This window comes from Schistocerca americana, chromosome 8 (genome assembly GCF_021461395.2).
Source record: "Schistocerca americana isolate TAMUIC-IGC-003095 chromosome 8, iqSchAmer2.1, whole genome shotgun sequence".
Taxonomy (NCBI): domain Eukaryota; kingdom Metazoa; phylum Arthropoda; class Insecta; order Orthoptera; family Acrididae; genus Schistocerca; species Schistocerca americana.
In genome coordinates this window covers 473,519,061-473,534,729 of record NC_060126.1, presented here as the reverse complement: position 1 = coordinate 473,534,729, position 15,669 = coordinate 473,519,061, and the positions used below count along the sequence as shown (strand labels likewise).

The 15,669-nt window shown below is 38.6% G+C and overlaps 1 protein-coding gene across 4 annotated transcripts in view; it reads left to right on the top strand.

Moving 5' to 3' along the window:
• Positions 1-15,669, top strand: part of LOC124545173 (protein angel homolog 2) — a 166,544-nt gene that overhangs the window by 127,123 nt on the left and 23,752 nt on the right. For all 4 annotated transcript variants that reach the window (XM_047124010.1, XM_047124009.1, XM_047124008.1 and 1 more), the window contains 2 exons: positions 76-197; positions 8,769-8,900. In XM_047124010.1, coding sequence (XP_046979966.1) covers positions 76-197; positions 8,769-8,900 — 254 coding nt within the window. The remainder of the gene's footprint in view (positions 1-75; positions 198-8,768; positions 8,901-15,669) is intronic.

Genomic DNA, 15,669 nt, shown 5'->3' with positions numbered 1-15,669 from the left:
TTAAACTGAAAGTATAATTTTTGCTGTAATATTTTTTTAGATCACTTTAATCCATTCACATGTTTGTCTCTACAGCTTGAGGTGGAGGCTGGAGCTCCAGTGCAAGAATGTTTGGCACCAACTCTAGACACTACACTACAGAACATCATCTCTAAGCAACCTGCTGTGGCAAAACATCATTGCTTCGCAGATCTCAAGTTAGTATCACCATTATACTCTTGTTAGTATATAACTGACGTTTTGTTCCTATCATTTGACCAATATTCAACAATGCTCATTTTGGTATGCGGGTTGACATGAGTGTTTAAGGAGAGATGGTGGCAGTCTTGCACTGATATCCTTGTAAATCTCTCTCTCTCTCATTTTCTGTTCAATCTCACTGAAATTGAGCATACTTACGTTTACGGATGCAATAAACTTCAAATAATTTTTACAGAACTTTTAATAAAATGTTAATGCTGTGAGAGAATTTCGAATTTTTTGTTACATTGTTATTTTAAGGTACTCTTTTTCATTATTTACAGACAACTTTGACCATTTTTTCTATGGTAAAGATGTCACATATCTACACTAATAAATATACAATTAAGTGCAGTAACTTTTTCGTAAATTATTTGTATCATTTTCTATGATATCTTGGATTTGAACATTTTTTACGGACAAATTTTCCATATGTTATCAACCATAAAACTGTTTGTAATGTCTAGATTAAAATTTTGTTCCACTCAGATATTGCTTCTGTGTAAAAGAATAGGTGTGCCAAATTTAATCAAAATCGTTCCAATAGTTTCTGATATATCTTTTCCTGAAAGGAGAAAATCTAAAGTTGCAGAAAAATCATTTTAAAGTTTGGATGAAATGTTTCAAAAATTTCTTAATCATACCTTTGGCCATAACAATATTCCAGTTCTTCCTCATCATTCTCTGCATCTCTTTTAGCTCCTCTGCTCCTTTGCGTAGCCATTTTTTCTATGTTCTGTACTGAGGTCTCCACCTTCACGATTCGTGGCTCATTGATGATCCACAGTATCTGCTCAGTGAAGACATCAGGTATAAAGCCCAACTTGCGAAGGCTGTGAGGTATTGCCACATTCCTATCATTAAACACTGCTGCAGCTTCCAAAGCAGAAATTCTCACTGCCAAACTGGAACCAAACACAGTCTTTGATCTCTTCCAAAAAAAAAAAAGCATTGAAACTTTCATTTGGCTTCTACTTTTTGCCATGCAGACATGTTTCGTTCTGGTGAAGCCAGTGCTCGAAAAGTTGGTTTAATGGCTTTTGCAACCCCTTAAGGAAGGTTATTTTTATGGCTGTAACCATTTGCATGTTCCTTGCTTTTCAGAAATTTGCACCATTTGTTAGAATGTATTCCATATTGATGTTTAGTGTCTGTTGACAAGTAATGAAACCAAATGGCTCATACTGCCTTCCTCATACTATCCAAATCTGTGAGGTTATTTCTAATTGCGGCACCATAGTAGACTTGCAGGCTGTCAGTTCGCTTCTTTGTTAGTCTGTCCCCCCCCCCCCCCCCCCCACCCCCCACCCATCACCCCCACCCCCAGTGGTTTCCCATCCTCTAGTAGCTTGCCTTTATTGCCTTTAACAAGTCTTCTGAGTCGTCCACCCATCCTCTTCTGAATGGAGCCTAAGCACTCCAGTTTGTCAATAGTGCAGTCTTCTCCATAGGGCTGACTCTCAATTACATTCTTGAAAGCACTTAAGTCTCCATCTGTGTTTATCTTACTCCATACTTCTGCAAAGACCTTCCGTCCCATCACTGGAACAGATGAACTTGGAGACAAGCTGATGTTTGCATCTGCAGGTCCGCCTCTAAACTCAACATCAGTTTTACACTTTATATTGGAAATATGGGACTGGCCATAGTTTTTAAATACTTTACTGGGCATAGGCATGTAAAAACGATCAATATATTCAACCAAGCACAAAGAATGACACAATAAATCCAACTTCACTCAGATCCCACTAAACAGCACAAAACTTGTTTACAGAGCTCCACAGCCTACTATACCACACTGCTTGAACCACAAAATGGCTCCACAGCTTTCTATACAACACTGCTATGTTGTATACAAAAATTACACCCTTCTAAAGCTATATTTTCGATATTCACAGGCAAAACTGAGCAAGGAAATTTTTCCTCTACTGGGTACTGTGAAAAGCATTACACTGCTTATGGTTTTAATTTTTTTTATACCATTTGTAGTTTGAATTCCAAACAAAAAATTTGGGATAATAATCTCAGTTACATTTACTTTTCAAATGAGCAAATAAAAAAGTTTTTTTATATTTTTTATGATTTCTGCCACAATCTCCCCTTAAGAAAGGTAATCAAGCTAAGCTTGAATATTTATAAAGAAGATTAACTTATTAGCTATGAGGGCTTTTCACATGTTTAGGCTAACACTTGCAGTATCTCACAATGTTTTGCCGGTGCTTGTGGCCATTATCAGTGGATAACATAATCAGAAACAGCAAGAGTAACACATGTGACACTTGAAGAACCATATTCCAATAAGCCATGCATGAAAGTGAGATTTTTCAGGCGTCATATCTCAGTTTCTATTGATCACAGAGGTAAAGAGTCAAGTGTTTTGGATAGCTATTGATCTTGCGACCATTTGCATACCTATTGGAAGAACAGGCTTACTGTAGCTACCCTAAGTGTAGTGTCAAAATTTTAAACCTTATACACTTCCTCCAGCCCAAGCAAATTGAGCAAATTGGTTGCTTCTTTTGCATTAGGTGTGGTCTTTGGCAGTGAAAACCCATAGGCTGTGTATAAAAGTACCATTTTTTCTGCCTAATTCCTGAGAAATCTCAAGAAACCATTTTTACTCTTTCGAGATAATAATCATAAGCCAGGTATTTTCTGTGAATTATTGTAATCAATGAGCAAAGTACCTGGAAAAAATGTAAAGCAAACAATTTTGTGTTGATCTTATATTATGTGTACTCACTTGTTGTTCAAATGTTTCAAACTATACAGGGTGAGTCACGAGGTTTTCCCTCAGTTGCTGGAGGTTATTCCTAAGGTTATTTGGAAGAAAAAATGTAAATAGGGTAATGTGATCAGGTTCATAATTAAGGAGCTACAACAGAGTTCTGAAACATGTCATGGTGTATGGAGCGCTGCACTTGTGTTCACAGGGCACACGATCAGTCTTAGGTCGACATGTGCAGTGAGTGGTACATTTGCATAACAACCACTTTGCTGATACTGCAGTCACTGTTTACTGTTATTGTCTCTTGTGTACAGTACACTTTGCAATGCCGTACAAGTTTTCATCACAGGAGTATGGAGAGATGGTGTACATTTTGGGCTTCTGTGACGGTAATCCTGATTGTAGAATTTCAAGTGCCAAAACATTGCTAGAAAATGGTACTCTTCCCAATATTCGTATTCTCTCCAAAATACATTATGACACTCAAGAAGAGGAAAACATTCTTAATTCAGTAGAGTGCAGTCCTCGTTAAAGTACAAGACTCCTAGCTACCTGATTGAACTTTTCACAATCTAAGGTATGTAGGATTTTTCATGAGAAAGGACTGTATCCTTTTCATGTGCAGAAAGTTATCCATTTAGAGCCGCATTTGATTGTGCCAACCGTTTGCACTTTTGTAACTGGTTAAAAAGAAATCGGCAGTGCTATCACTTCATAATGTTCAGTGATGAGGCAACCTCTACAATAGATTGCATCAACAGCATGCATAACATGCATGTCTGGGCAGACGAAAATCTCCATGCCACAGTAGTATCTCGATTTCAACGCAGATTCAGTATCAATGTCTAGTGTGGTGTTGTGTATGACCAATTACTGGGGCCGTTTATTCTCATGGGAAATTTAAATGGTCAGATGTACGGTAATATTTTACGAGAAGACTTACCGCAGCTTCTTGAAGATGTTCCTCTGGAAACAAGATGCCACATGTACATCCAACATGATGGGGCACCTGCACACTTCCACCTTGTGGTAACAGCTTATCTTAATCAGCGATTCCCACGTCGCTGGATAGGTCGTGGGGGCCCTATCAACTGGCGTGCCAGATCCGCAGATTTAACACCCCTAGATTACGGCATCTGGGGGTGGATGAAAGACATCAAGTACCAAGTTAGGGTGGAAACATGAGAATAATTGATACAATGCATTTTCGATGCCACAAAGTCAATAAGGAATGAGCGGTTTATTCCCATGCGAATCTTTGTCTTCAAATGCAGGGACAAAATTTTGAACACCTGCTTTAAATCCACTCTGAATGCAAGAGACCGCTACAAAATTGTTTAAAGTAATTATTACGTGCATTTTTGATAGTGAAATCCTACAATAAAAGTTTTTTTCTGCCATTTTCCTGAGTTTTTCAATTACTGTAGCTCCTTAATTACAGATCTGATCCCATTACTTTATTTACGTTTTTTGTTCCAAATAACCTAAGGAATACCTCCCATCATGACTCACCCTGTATAAATGTGTTGAAGTAGATAAATAAACTGTTGAAACTTTATTGAGCTATAGAATTTGGTCTATATAAGCAGCTTACCCTGCTGAAGCTGGAAAAAGAAGGGAAACAGCAGAAAAATGCTCCTGCCAGAGCACAAATAAGGTGAATATGTTATTCTTTAAAAGAGTCTGACAGAGAAGTGGTGAATTAGCTGTGTCAATCCTCATTCCACCTTCCTCACTGAAAATGTTGGCGAACAAACATATTCATGCTTTTTTTATGCTGAAAGGGAGCCAATGGGAGAGAAAGTGGAGGGATACAGTGATGGTGGGAGAAAAAAAGGGGCAGTGAAAAAGTGAGTGTGTGAGGGGGGGGGGGGGGGGGGGAGCGGGGGCAAGGTGGCTGGGAGGGGGGGGGGGGGGGGGAGAGAGAGAGAGAGAGAGAGAGAGATAGGACAGTATCAAAGAGAGAGGAGATAGTGTTGGTGAGTGAGAGAGGGATGGAGACAGAAGCCATGGGAGTGAAAGAGAGAGAAGACAGTGGAAATGAAAAATACGGATCAGTGGAGACTGTACATATAGAGCAGGGCCAGCCATGACGTGCCAAACTTCATATGTCCGAGGTATGTGAGCCAATACCTGGCCAGCCATGGCTTTGCCAGTCCTTCTCAGAAGAACTGGGAAGCATGACGTTTCATTGAGTTTTGTGGTGTGGCATTTTTTGGTCGACATAACTGACCAGTTTGGCAGAATCATTCACTATTTGTTCATGGTATGAAGGATGTTCACAGGTCCAGTGTATGTCTGCAAAATAGAGAGACATTCTAGTGATCTACTGTCAGAAGACTTTAAAAATGAATGGGAACAACAGAAGAGAGAGATGAGAATTCCCAGTATATATTATGCAATCGCATAAGCAATGTGTACTGCAAAGGTGCTGTTAAAAGATATTACAGTATCATGCAGAAAGAATTTAAAGATTTAGTTGATAATGAAAGAGCAAAAAATTACACAATCAACAGACATCAAGAAGCACTTTGTGCTAGATTTACAGATATGGAGCGTGTGAAGAAAATGGTAATGAATAGTAAAATTTCTTGACAATTTTTATTTAAGCCAGAGCCATAGTCACGGTAAATTTTTTGAATGATACTGCCACTATTTGACTGTAATAAGTTTTGTTTTATTCTTATAAGATCCACATTTCACCCTAAGGCCATTTTCAAATACAAAAAGTGGAATAAACAACAGGAGTATATCTCACAAAAGCAAGAAAAGGGCGGCCATAGAAAATAGTGTACAGGTACCATGAATCTTTACCTTACATATATGCCAAAAGAAAGAGGGTATACATATTTTATTAGTACCTCAATAAGTTTTATAACATGGACTCCAGAGATGGTTTATTTATAATTGTCAGTAGTGTGGATGTGAGTCCAGCAACCTAATGAATTTTGGTCCCCTCACCCATTTGGGCTCCCACTTCTTCAGACTAACCCCTCTCCCTCAGTTTCTCCCCTTCCTTGCCACCCATACCACTGCAACCCCCATCCAGTCTGAATAATGTCTGATGTTCTGTTGACACCACAGCTGTGTCCATATTCCTTCCCCCTCCCCACCATTTCGTAGCCATTGCATTGTGGCTTTCTTGGTTGATTTTGCTGGTGTGAGGGACTTCTGGGAACATTTCCATACTGCTGTTGCTGTTTGTAACATTACGTATTACTACTTGCCTATGTAGTGCACCATGTTTTACATAATTAACTTACTACAAGGTAAAAACTCAATTATTTGTTGCAAATATAGTACAAGAAGAAACTTCACAATGTTTACATGTGAATTTTAATAGTGGGCCTCTATGACATATTCTATGAACACTGTATGTGCCAATGTATGCGAAGATAATCTATTTATCACTCAAAATAAACAGTTCAGCTACCTTGTTCCCTAACACACCACAGATTGCATTGTGCGGACTGTGATGTCTCTGAGGTGATCTTTGGAAGATTGTTTCATCTATATCCATGTCAGTTGTTGTTCAGACACAATAATGTGACGCATACCTATTTGTTGGGTAGCAGTTCCATATAATAGCTGTGCTGTAGGCTTCAGAAATGAAAGTCTGCAACATATTTAGTGATTTTAGAGATGTTCTCACTTTTACTAATGACATATCTGGCCTTTATGACCACATAAGCTTTCCTGAGCATGGCTTGTATTTCACATTTGTCTGATGTCTTTTGACATATAAATAAGGTAAAGAATCATGGTATTTATACAATATTTTTCATGTTTGCTTTGTTTTTTATGTATACTTCCGTCATTTATTGCAGTTTTGTACTTGAAAATGGCCTAAGGCTGAAATGTGGATTCTATAACAAAAAAACAAATATAATTACAGTCAAATAGTGACAGCACAGAAAAAAGTAAAACTTCTGTAGTCATACATATGATTCCACTGTCAGTTGCAACAGTTTTTGATGGAACTGAATGAACAATATGAAAATTTTATATATTACTGCAGAGTTGAAGTTATGGAGAGGAAAAAAGTGTAGAAATGACAATTAGAATATCTGTAATAGATTGCAAACCTCTCATTTTAGGTGGACTTCACTGCGTACAGTAGGACATTGCACAGTGAGAAACAACTTCTTTCTGATTTGATAGGGTAGCATTTAGTAGAAAATTGCGTAGTCAAAAGGACACATTCCAGTTCTGTACACTGATTGGTGTGAGATTTGAAGGATTCATTGGAACCTTGACAGAATTAAAGGGATAGTTTCCTAAACATTTTGAGGGCACTGTCAATCTTATTTTTTTTTTTTTTTGAGACTGTTTGCCATTTCAATTCAAAGCACCCCTGTGCTTGTGCAGATTTAACCGATTGATCAAGGTAATTCTCATTTTAAGGACGAATCCTTTTAACACTAAAAGTGTCCAGGGCATCCAGGTAAAGTTTCCATGATGAGGCTGGAGGCTGCAAAAGAATATTTCAACCAACATATATATGTGAAAGATGTTTTTTTTTTTCTGTTATGAAACTAAATAAGTCACGATAAACTGGCAACCCATATTTGAACATTCGTGAAACTGATTGTGTCTGTTGGTATGCTGACAGTTTGTATCAGATAAATATTAGATTATATTATGTCTTCATCGCACCGAAGATAACTAAATAATACTGATAATTTTTGTTTGTTTGTGATCTATGTTGTTGCGAAATGTGAAATATAAAACAAAGTTTTTAAGTTTTATTGCAGTGCTATTGCAGTGCCATTTAAATATGGTGTGTTCACAGTTTCTCTTCTTCCCACTCCTCACGCTCAGACAGTGTGGTTTGACCTGGGGGGGGTGGGGGTGTCTGCTGGCCATGTTGAGCACTTTGGCACTCGTGCTGGGGCATGGCCTATGAGCTGAATTCAGGGCCACCCCTGGTGTATGGGGAAAAAACAGATGGACTCTGCCAGAATTTTTCAGCTGTTGATGTGCGGTAGAGACAGTGGCAGTGGGGAATAAAGACAAAAGGAGACAGTGTAAGTGAGAGAGGAGGTGATGGCATAGGGTTATACTGTAAATCAGTGGGAGAAAAAGGAGGCATTGGGGGGAGGGGGGGGGGGGACATATAGACAGTGGCAGTGAGAGTGGGTTGCTTAGTATGAACTGTGCAGAAGGACTGTGTAAAAGGATTTAGAATGTTCTATTTCTATGTTGAAAGAATGCCAATATGTTCACATGCCAAAAATTTGGTGAGGAAGGTTGAATGAGCATTGTGGAAGCTGGTTTCCCAGTTTTGTCAGAGTCTTTTAAATAGTAACATAGTCATCATTTTTGTGCTCCAATATGAGTATTTTTCCACTGTTGAATGTCTGAAACACTTAATTAAAAAAAAAAAAATGTTAATGTAGATGGAATCTGTTGCCAGAAACATTACTATGACGCTTGTCATGGACAAGACACTGTCAGTTCCATTATTAGATATTAAAAACTAAAAGCTTCACCAGTCATGCCCGCTAGATTTTTTTGTTTTTCTTTGGCTACCAAGAAGAGATGGAAAAATCAATCAGTAGTTGTTTCTTTGCAAATATTTGATTCATGATAAGCAGTCGTGCACATGAAGGAAGTAAAACTGTAGGCAAAAACTGGACGGATATGGATTGAGCCAAACAAAGTAGTTCATAAGTTCACATACTTTCAGAATGGATCTTTTATTCTGCAGCAGTGTGTGTGCTGTTTTTGAAACAGTTTAACATATGTCCATTACAGTAAAATTATTTCTTTACTTTTGTTCTTTGTATTCCATTCACAGATTTGGAACAGGAACTCTCTCTCATCCTTTCAAGCTACGCTCAGTATATTCACATGGGAAACTCAACTCTGATATGGCAGAGGCAACAACATATCAAAATGATTGGTGCTCTGTGGACTATATATTTTACAGGTTGGTAATACATTTTCTCAAATTTCCTCCTCCTTAATGCCAAATAAGCTGTTCAAAAGAATTAGGGAAACACTTTTATCAACACCCAGTAAGTCAAATCTATTTTTATACAGGTGCTACCTGTGGTCTTATTGAATGACTTGAGATCTCTGCTTTCAGTGTGGCCAACAGTGTATATTGGCTGTGTTATGCATTACAGTGGTAGGTGACCCAAAAGAATGAAGCAATTACTCATGTCTCAGTGTTTTCTAGTGAGGTACACTGATGGCAGTTGTCACTTGTGGACATTGTATTCAACCAAGCACGTTCAATGCAACATCTTAATGCAGTGCAGGTTGCAAGGGTGGTCTGTTTGATCCAAAAAGGATGGACCTTTGGTCATGTTACTGCAGAGGCCAACGCCTAACCATGTGTCATCCATAGGTTGTGGAAACGCTACGGGGAGACAGGTCAATATGCAAGACAAGTTGGACAAGGTTGCTAGCGCATTAAAACCCCATGTGAAGACTGATACCTGACTGTGTCTGCTTTTCGCCATCGTACAGATACCATCAGAACACTGGAAGAAAATTCCAGAAGAAAGTTTCAAAAGGCCACTGGAGCCAATGAGTCTGATCAGATTGTAATGAAAAGATTACAAGAAAGGATTTTGCGATCCAAATGTCCTGCAAGATTATACTACTTGACACATCATCATCTCACAGTTCACCTTCAGTTCTGCGATTCCCATGTCAACTGGCAACTTCATCACTGACAAAACGTGTTATCCACAGCCAAGTTTAGATATCCTCTGATGCAAGGTGATGGCCATGTTATTGTGCAGAAACCGCATGGTGAGCATTACCTGCCAAATGTCGTCCAGGAAATCAACAAATTTCCACGTTCTGTGATGTTGTGGGGAGGCTTCAGTGTTGACAGTCATGCCGATCTTGTCATTGTTCATGGTTGCCTTACAACTAGGCAGTATGTTAAACAGATCCTGTTGGACCATGTGATGGCTGCTGCCTACAATGGTGACCCCGAACAGACATGTTCGTGGTCATCTTGTCCCACCACAGACTCTCCAAGAATTCTCATGGACCTCATTGAAGAATCAAAATGGATACCAGAGGGTGACATTTGTATATTTATACAGAACATGCCACTTATGTTTCAGACAGTGATACACTCTCACAAATGTTATACATGTTACTGAAGCTCTCAAAGTCCAATGAAAAGTGTACGGAAGATGGTATGAATGATTATTTCCACTTCGTTTTAGACACCTGTGGACATTTGAGTTCTTTTTATGTAAATGATCAAGGATGTAATGACAGGGTGTATACGAACTGGGAGATCCGGGAAAAACCCGGAAATTTTTTCATCCGGGAGAAAACCGGGAAAAACCCACGAATTTTTTAGAAGACCAAGAATTTTTCATTGTTTTAGTTTTCAGTTAAATTTTTGTAATTTTGTCTGGTAAGAACCAATACTCTAACAAAGGTTATTACTGTAATCCACTACTGCAGAATAATACTGCAGCAATAAAACATGAACGAGAGAAAAAAAAACAAAAATAAAACTCAAGTTGCCAAGGAAATGCGCCACATACAGCAACAAAACACAGCGTTCATATAAGTGTCTGACAACAACAAAATGTGTCAAAGGCTTTATAAAGACAGTGCAATGCTTCAGAACACCAAATTGCCTCCGATGAGTGTGACGACACAATTGTTTACATTAGATTCATTTGAGCAGTTGCAAGTGGGCTCTTGCACATGTGCAGCTGAGTTGCTTATGAGTAGTACCTTCTCCTGCTTTTGGCCACAGAAGTGTTGCTGTTAGCTGAATAAGCAGTAGCAGCAAGCAGCCAGATGCTGCCTGGAAAAACTTTACTGGCGCGCGCAAGCTGCCAGATTCATGCATGTGCAATAGGCCCTGGTGTAGGAGGTGGTGGTGGGGGTAGGGGTGCCAAATTCATATTTTTGAGGGAAAAAAACATTATTTCACAAAGCGCCTAGCAACAAGCGTACGTTGGTTATCGATTATTCATTTTATTTTGAAACGCATCCCTGTTGGTTTTTGAACATTTTTTAATGCATGCATAGTATACGTTATGTCTATGCCAGGGGAATCCATGTTGCATCTAGAAATAAACTTTCCTGCAGACAAAAGGGGACAAGGCCATATGACCTGAGTGGAATAAAGCCGAACGGGTGAATGCCAATCGCTGTTTGTTTATTTGGTTTTCTGGATTTGCGGATGATCAGTGTTGTTATAATTACTAGCAAAATCCATGGATTTAGACTACCAGATTGGAAATAAACAACTAACAGGAATAACAGGTTAAAAAGATTACATATTATCTTTTCGGTGTATCGAACAAAATGACAGAAAATTTCCTGCCAGACCGCTACACCAGTAAAGACCAGTTGTACAGTCCCTGGCTAGCAGCCGCCTAAGTTCTATTCTGGGAGTAGCATGGAAAACTCATTGTACGAACTTGTAATAACGCCTAACCAGAGAATAAACACGGGATAACTAAACGGGTGACTGTGGCAGGGTTAGTAAAGTTAATCAAAGAATAAGTTTTCACACTGTCAGGTATAGTTACAGAATTAGTGATGACAAGATTGATTGATAGAATGAGCGAAACAGGGACATCACACAAATTATAGAAGAGTATGACGATTCCAAATTCATATAAAAATTTCATACTACTACTTTTCAATCTCATGCTTGAGAATCTGGAGCATATGAATGAATTGTGAAACTGCTTCCTAACATAAAGCTTTTTGCTTGTAGTAGGCCTAATAGGCACTTGACATTGGTACTTTGTGAATTATATTCAGTGGTGTTATAAAAATGACCATTTGTGCCAAAACAGTCTCATTTATTTGGTGTGTGTTACAGTTGCCACAATATTAGACAGGCTAATTTAGTTTTCTAGCAGGGTGACAAATTATATGTAATCAGATCGAGAAACCAAACCAGTCTGGGGTACTATTTGTATTAAAAGCTTTTTCAGTATTGGACAAGGACATTTCCTTTTTTTCATGCAGCAAAACGTTTGACGAACTTTGATCAGGTAATAGATTCTTCCCCAGAAAGAAAAGCATGCCATGTAAAGCTGAAGCAAAATTAGAGAGAGAAAATTGTAGGTCTTGAGGATTGAAGAAATGTGTACTGCTTGCTTGTCTCTCGTCTTTACTGGTTTTATGTATCCTATATTTAATTTTATGTCATACAAAACATAAGTTATTAGCTAATAAAAAGTGCAAATTTTCTGAAGCGTTCTTGTTCTCCCAGTTACAAATAATCCCATCCAGTAATTGTGAGTGTTTTTCTTTTTTTAAAAAGAGGGGGGGGGGGGCAGGATGTCAGACCAGCCAACTGGAAGCAGGAGAAGCACTACAGGACATCTTAATTTCCACTGTCCTAAACGTAGTTTGATGGCAGCCATTACAAAATATTACATGTTTGAATTCCACAGAGCGAAATACAGTGACGTGCGGTAGAAGAATGCTGTGTGAAGAGGCGTGGCACTGCACTTTGGCACGCTTAAGACAAAGTAACATGTCTGAAATTTCATCGAACGCACATGTTTTATGTACCAGGCTCTTCAGAAAGATATTCACTACAAAATTGACATATTTTCGAAAAGTCAATTATTATTATTATTAGCTTTTTTTTTTTTTTTTTTCCTACTACCTCAAACGCTCGAGGGGAAGGTGGTGGGGCTGCCACTATCTAGTATTGCCACAGTTCGATAATATCGTTGATCCGGAGCTGATGCAGAGAGCAGTCTGAGTTGTTGTAGGGAGGTGGGTAGTCTCCACGTGACCAGTGTTTACATTTAGTGATTTTTCCTGTTTCCTCTTTGTTTACTGCTCTCACATCAAATGAAAACAAAACGGATTTCTGTGGCTGGGAGCAATCAAGTGAATTAAAATACATTCACATAATTACGGAAGTCAGAATATGTTTTTAGTTTCAGATTTTATTTTATTTCCACCTTTCTGACAGTCGAGCAATAATCGCCTTGCAGAACAATGAAGTTATTTTTGTTGGTTTGCGTAAGAAATTTGGCTTTTATTAATCTATGCTGCTGAGGCAGTCAGTTAACTTGAAACGAAGTGTTTAATTTCCCCCCAAGGCTAGTTTCAACTGTTCGTTGCATTTCAAGTGAACATTTTCATCTTCTAGCACGTGTGGGATTAAGCCATAATAAAGAACCAAACATGGGATAATACAGTACTGGTACTCCAAGAAAGTTTACATCCAAATTTGGACATACAAATGTGCACTTTAAGCCGAATTATGCATTTTAGTATTGTTCACAAAATTCTGATGCTCTTGGAGTAATGTCTGATGTCTTGCTTCTTTTGTGACATTATGTAAGATATTTATATGGGCTTCCTGCGTCGTCATAACTGCACAAGTGCATTGCCACCTGTTACAGGGCACTCTCTGGCAACTGCTGAAACAAACCTGTTTCTAACAGGTCACAGGAAAATATTGCGAATGGTTGTTTGAAAAGCATTACTTTCAAAGTAAATTTCCTTTTACACAAGTTGAACTATGTCCAAGAATGTACGATGAATTTCTTAAATCACAGCATTTTGCTGTCATTAAAAAATCAACTCTTTGAGGACAACCATTTAGAAGAATTTTGAGCCCAGATCAGACATCTACGCCGTTATTACAAATTTTACTGGCACATATGTGTGATGTATCTTAAAATTTAACTCATGCAAAAACGATAAACATTATATGTAAAAGCTTAGCATCTCTTGCAGCTTATTAAGCTTAGAGACCAATATTATATGTGTAAGCTTTCCTTTTCTTGTAGCAACACTATGTATATTAATTTAAACCATTACTTTTCCTATCTGTGTGTTTGCGCTACTTAGCAGTGATATTGCTGTTGGCTGACTACATCACTTGTCCTATGGTCTGAATATCCGCCGTCCTCAGCTGGTGAGATCACGTGACATGAGCGATGACTGACTTACAATAGTACATCGCCATCTCGATTTTAATGTTTCGGAAAGTATCATGCAGTGTTTGGTGGAATTTGAATTTATACTTTTGTAATACGAAGATATGCAGTGTACCTATTGCTGCACAGGATTGACAAGTTTTACACTTCTGAGGAAAGGTATACTATCACTTAACACGGAAAAAGTGTATTTTCACCCGGGAGAAAGTTGATGAAATACGCGGTGCTCAATTATTGCCCAGTGGAGTATGGTAGACCCCAAAGTCGTGTTCTCCTAATTCTTTTGAGCAGGGTATATATTCTGAATCAATGAATTGAACTTTTGTATGTAACAGTATGTCACTTGAAATCATAGTAGAAATTATCTGTTGTGATTGGGACTCACAGTTTTAGACTATGATAAATTAAGCTCTTTAATAAGACCTTAATCATCTGTGCATCCAGATGTGAAGAAGTTTTCCTCTCATTTTAAGAAAACTATTGAAAATAGTGTGTTCCTTTTACAGTGTTAATGTGAGAAATGTTTGGTGAAAGATAGTTTGAAAAGTAATGTGACTGAATGAACAGACTGCAGATAGACTTAGTCTTAAATTGAGGCTATAAAGCATAAATTTTAGGATACTATGAAAAATCATATGGGTATGAGGTAAAAACTTTAGGAAAGGGGAAATACTGGTAGCACGAGGAGAGCTAAGAGGGATATCTGATTTGGGAATCTGTGAACAACCAGTTTCTTTTTGGTAATGACAGAAGTGCTCTCTCTCTCTCTCTCTCTCTCTCTCTCTCTCTCTCTCTCTCTAATATGTTCGCTTGTTCGAAGTCTTGTTGTCCTTGAAGCCTGTCTACATAGCATGTTGCCATGACAATGGCTGAAAAACAGTAATTCCTGAGACTTCATCCATTATTAGACAGAACTTGATCCTGAGAACACACCATTGTCCAGCTTTGATTCATTCATCCAGGGATCTTCTCACAATGATGTAGGAGGTGTCATCATAATACAAAGAAAATAAATAGCTCAAAATATACATTAAACAATGCAAAATCCAAGAGGGAATGTAACAATATTATGAAAAGGATAACTGCCAGTTACCATATAGCGGAGATACTGAGTCGCAGATAGGCACAACAAAAGGCCGTCACACAAGAAGTGTTCGGCCAACAAGGCCTTGGTCAAAAATACCCCCCCCCCCCCCCCCCCCCAACACACACACACACACACACACACACACACACACACACACACACACATGACCACAGTCTCTTCTGACAACTGAAGCCAGACTATGAACAGCAGTACATGATGGGAGAGGCAACCTGGTGGGGATGAGGAAGAGGCTGGGCTGAGAGTGGGAGGGATGGTAGACTGAGGATCCTGAAATTTTTGTGTATTGCAGAACACGTGTCTTAAAAACTCAGTGTTTGGTTCGTGCTACATCTACATCTGCATAGATACTCTGCAAGCCACCATATGGAGCATGTTGGAGTGTACCCTGCACCACTACTTGACATTTCCTTTCCTGTTCCACTCGCAAATAGAGCGAGGGAGAAACAACTGTCAATATGCCTCCACATGAGCGATAATTTTTTGTTTCTTATCCTTGTGGTCCTTACGTGCAATGTATGTTGACAGCAGTAGAATCATTTGAGAGTCAGCTTTTAATGCCATTTCTCTAAATTTTCTCAACAGTGTTTCTTGAAAAACATCGCCATCTCTCCAGGGATTCCAATTTGAGTTTCCAAAGCATGTCCGTAACACTTGTGTTGTTCAAACCTGCCGGTAACAAA